The sequence below is a fragment of the Elephantulus edwardii genome, unplaced genomic scaffold, assembly GCF_000299155.1.
Source record: "Elephantulus edwardii isolate Elephantulus edwardi_28Jun2011 unplaced genomic scaffold, EleEdw1.0 scaffold00148, whole genome shotgun sequence".
NCBI lineage: Eukaryota > Metazoa > Chordata > Mammalia > Macroscelidea > Macroscelididae > Elephantulus > Elephantulus edwardii.
In genome coordinates this window covers 4,785,926-4,788,395 of record NW_006399898.1, presented here as the reverse complement: position 1 = coordinate 4,788,395, position 2,470 = coordinate 4,785,926, and the positions used below count along the sequence as shown (strand labels likewise).

The 2,470-nt window shown below is 61.7% G+C and overlaps 1 protein-coding gene across 1 annotated transcript; it reads right to left on the bottom strand.

Moving 5' to 3' along the window:
* Positions 1–903: 903 nt before the first annotated feature.
* On the bottom strand, positions 904–2,232 carry LOC102866654 (hydroxycarboxylic acid receptor 2-like). The gene has a single exon (XM_006894702.1). The coding sequence runs from the start codon at positions 2,230–2,232 to the stop codon at positions 904–906; it is 1,329 nt and encodes a 442-aa protein (XP_006894764.1).
* Positions 2,233–2,470: the final 238 nt, after the last annotated feature.

The following is a 2,470-nucleotide window of genomic DNA, read 5'->3' as shown; positions in this document are numbered from 1 at the left end:
TTATTAGATCATAAACGGGTTGCAAGGACAGAAGCACACTGTGGGGGAGGCAGAGTGAGGGGCCCCTCCCCTGTGACCAGCGGGCAGGGCACTTGCCCCTTTCAGAGGAAAAGCAGAGAGAGGTGGGGGCAGCTTTCTTTCCTGAAGCTTTGTAACTTCTCAGCTCTCACATTAGTGCAGAGAGGGGAAGGAATTGGTCCCTGGTTGGACAAGGGCTTTTTCTCTCCCCTTAATCTCACTGTTCAACCTGGTCCCTCCTGGGGCTCATCACTGTCCCCTCTCCGCTGGTAACTCCTGTCTCCCAGAGCTCCGAGTCTCTGCACAATCTGTGTCCACTCCAGCGTGGCTGACAGGAAGTTGGCCCCACCAATCCCAGTCCACTGCCTGTCCTGTCTAGCTGCCTGCAGGTTGCACGTAGCGCCCCTCTAAGTTCTCCTTCCATCTGGAGTCCAGGAACATGCTAGATGTCACCCCAAGTCTCAGGCAGATGAAAACAAGAGGCCAACAAGCCACGGGCACCCATGGGCTTCCCTGGGTTCCACCTCTGCCCACTCAGCATCGCCAGCCCCGTGTAGGGCACAGTAAGCGGGGGCCTCAGAAGTCCAGAGCCTCCTTGGGAGTCCGGCCATGCCAGGCTGCAGGCAGGTGGGTCAGCTCACTGCCCGGTCTCTCGCTGGGCGCCTGGGGATGAGCCCATCCCAGGAGGCCTTGGGCCAAGCCTGTCCATCAGCTCTGGGCAGCAGCGAGGCCGAGTGCCTGTGCCCGTGGCTCCTGGTGACACTCCTGCCAGGCTGGTTTGTTGCAGGTTAGGCTGAGGAAGAGCCCCCGGAGCCCCCGGAGCCGGCCGTGGATTTGGGGACCGCTGTCAGGGCTGCTGTCGTCCTCCGCCTCCACCCTCGGCCTCTAGCTGTCACACGGCTCACCTGGTGGCTTCTCCTGGACGCAGCCGCTGACCTCGGGGAGGGAGTTGGAGAAAGCAGGGCTGTAGAGGCGGTGCAGCTGGGTGTCTGGCGGGCTTGAGGAGCCCCCGGTCAGCTGGGGAGCGGCCTGGGGGGTGCAGCGGTTCATGACGGAGGAGAAGAAGTTGGAGAAAGACGGGCTGGAGAAGTAATAGACGAGTGGGTCCAGCATGCTGTTCATGTAGGTGAAGCTGAGCGTCAGCAGGAACACCCGATTCATGGAGGCGATCAGGGCGTGGTGTTCACTGCAGCTCGCCGTCCCGTTCCTCTCCCTGAGGACCACGATGCCCATCCTCATGGCCACGCTGGGCAGGAAGCACGTGGTGAAGACGACGGCCACCACCAGGACCAGGCGGATGGCCCTGCGGATCTTCGCGTGCCCGTCCATGTGTCGCCGCCGCCGCAGGCTCCAGACGACGCGGGCCGAGCAGAAGAGGACGATGGCCAGCGGCAGGAAGAACTGGACGAGGAACAGGGCGTCGTGCCAGACGGGCCTCGGACAGGCCAGAAAGTGGCTGCAGATCACCGTCCCACCCGGGCAGGCCGTCAGCTTTATGGTCAGGAGGGGGGCGCTCAGGCCGATAGTGACGCCCCACAGGACGCACGAGGCGATGGCGGCCGAGCGGCTGGAGATCTTGTTGAGGGCGTGGTGGGGGTGCACCACCCTGAAGTACCGGTCCACGGCCACCACCGTGAGGAAGATGATGCTGCCCTGGCGGTTCATGGCCAGCATGAAGAGGGTCACGTGGCACGTGAGGGTCCCTATCTTCCACTGCCACCTGCTCACGTACTTGTAGATTAGAAACGGCAGGCAGACGAGGAGGAGGAAGTCGGCCACGGCCAGGTTGAACAGGAAGACGCGGCTGGGCTTCCAGGACTTGAGGTGAAAGCAGAAGATCCACAGGGCCAGCCCGTTGCCCAGCACCCCAAGCACGAACTCCAGGGCCAGCACGGACGTCATGACGCTGGCGATGGCGTTGTCATGGAGCACAGCGTGGTCACTGCAGTTCATTTCCAGAGAGGTGGCGCCGGCCCTGGGCGTCCTGAGCTCAGTCCTCCGGGGTGCCTGCAGGCCCGAACGCCCAGGAAGGAGCTGTGTGTCCGTGTGCAAGCGGGCGGCCCTGTGCAGACTTTCCAGCCCGCCCAGAAGGGTGTTGAAATCGATGAGTGAACAATTACCAGGAAGCCCAGAAGCAGATAGAGATAGTGGGGTGGTCACAAGATGCCTTGGCCGGAAGATGAACCCAAGGTTCCCATCCGAACCCCCTGACATCAAGCTGATTCTGACTCACGGTGCCCCTCTGCTGGGCTTCTGAGGCCACAGGTCTTAAGAGGGGACCCTTGGGGCTTCAGTAGAGCAGCTGGTGGCCTTGAACTGCTGACCTTTCATGCTGTTCCTGCCTTTCACGGTAACCCAGCACTCAGCCTCTGACAATGACCTCAAATTCCTTTTTAATTCTTTTCTTTTCCATGGCCTTCCCACTCTGGAGGGTGCGTCCTCGAAGGGTGGC

Bases quoted from the DNA above. Each gene is read 5' to 3' on its own strand.
- LOC102866654 (XM_006894702.1), bottom strand. From the start codon at position 2,232: ATGTCAGGGGGTTCGGATGGGAACCTTGGGTTCATCTTCCGGCCAAGG.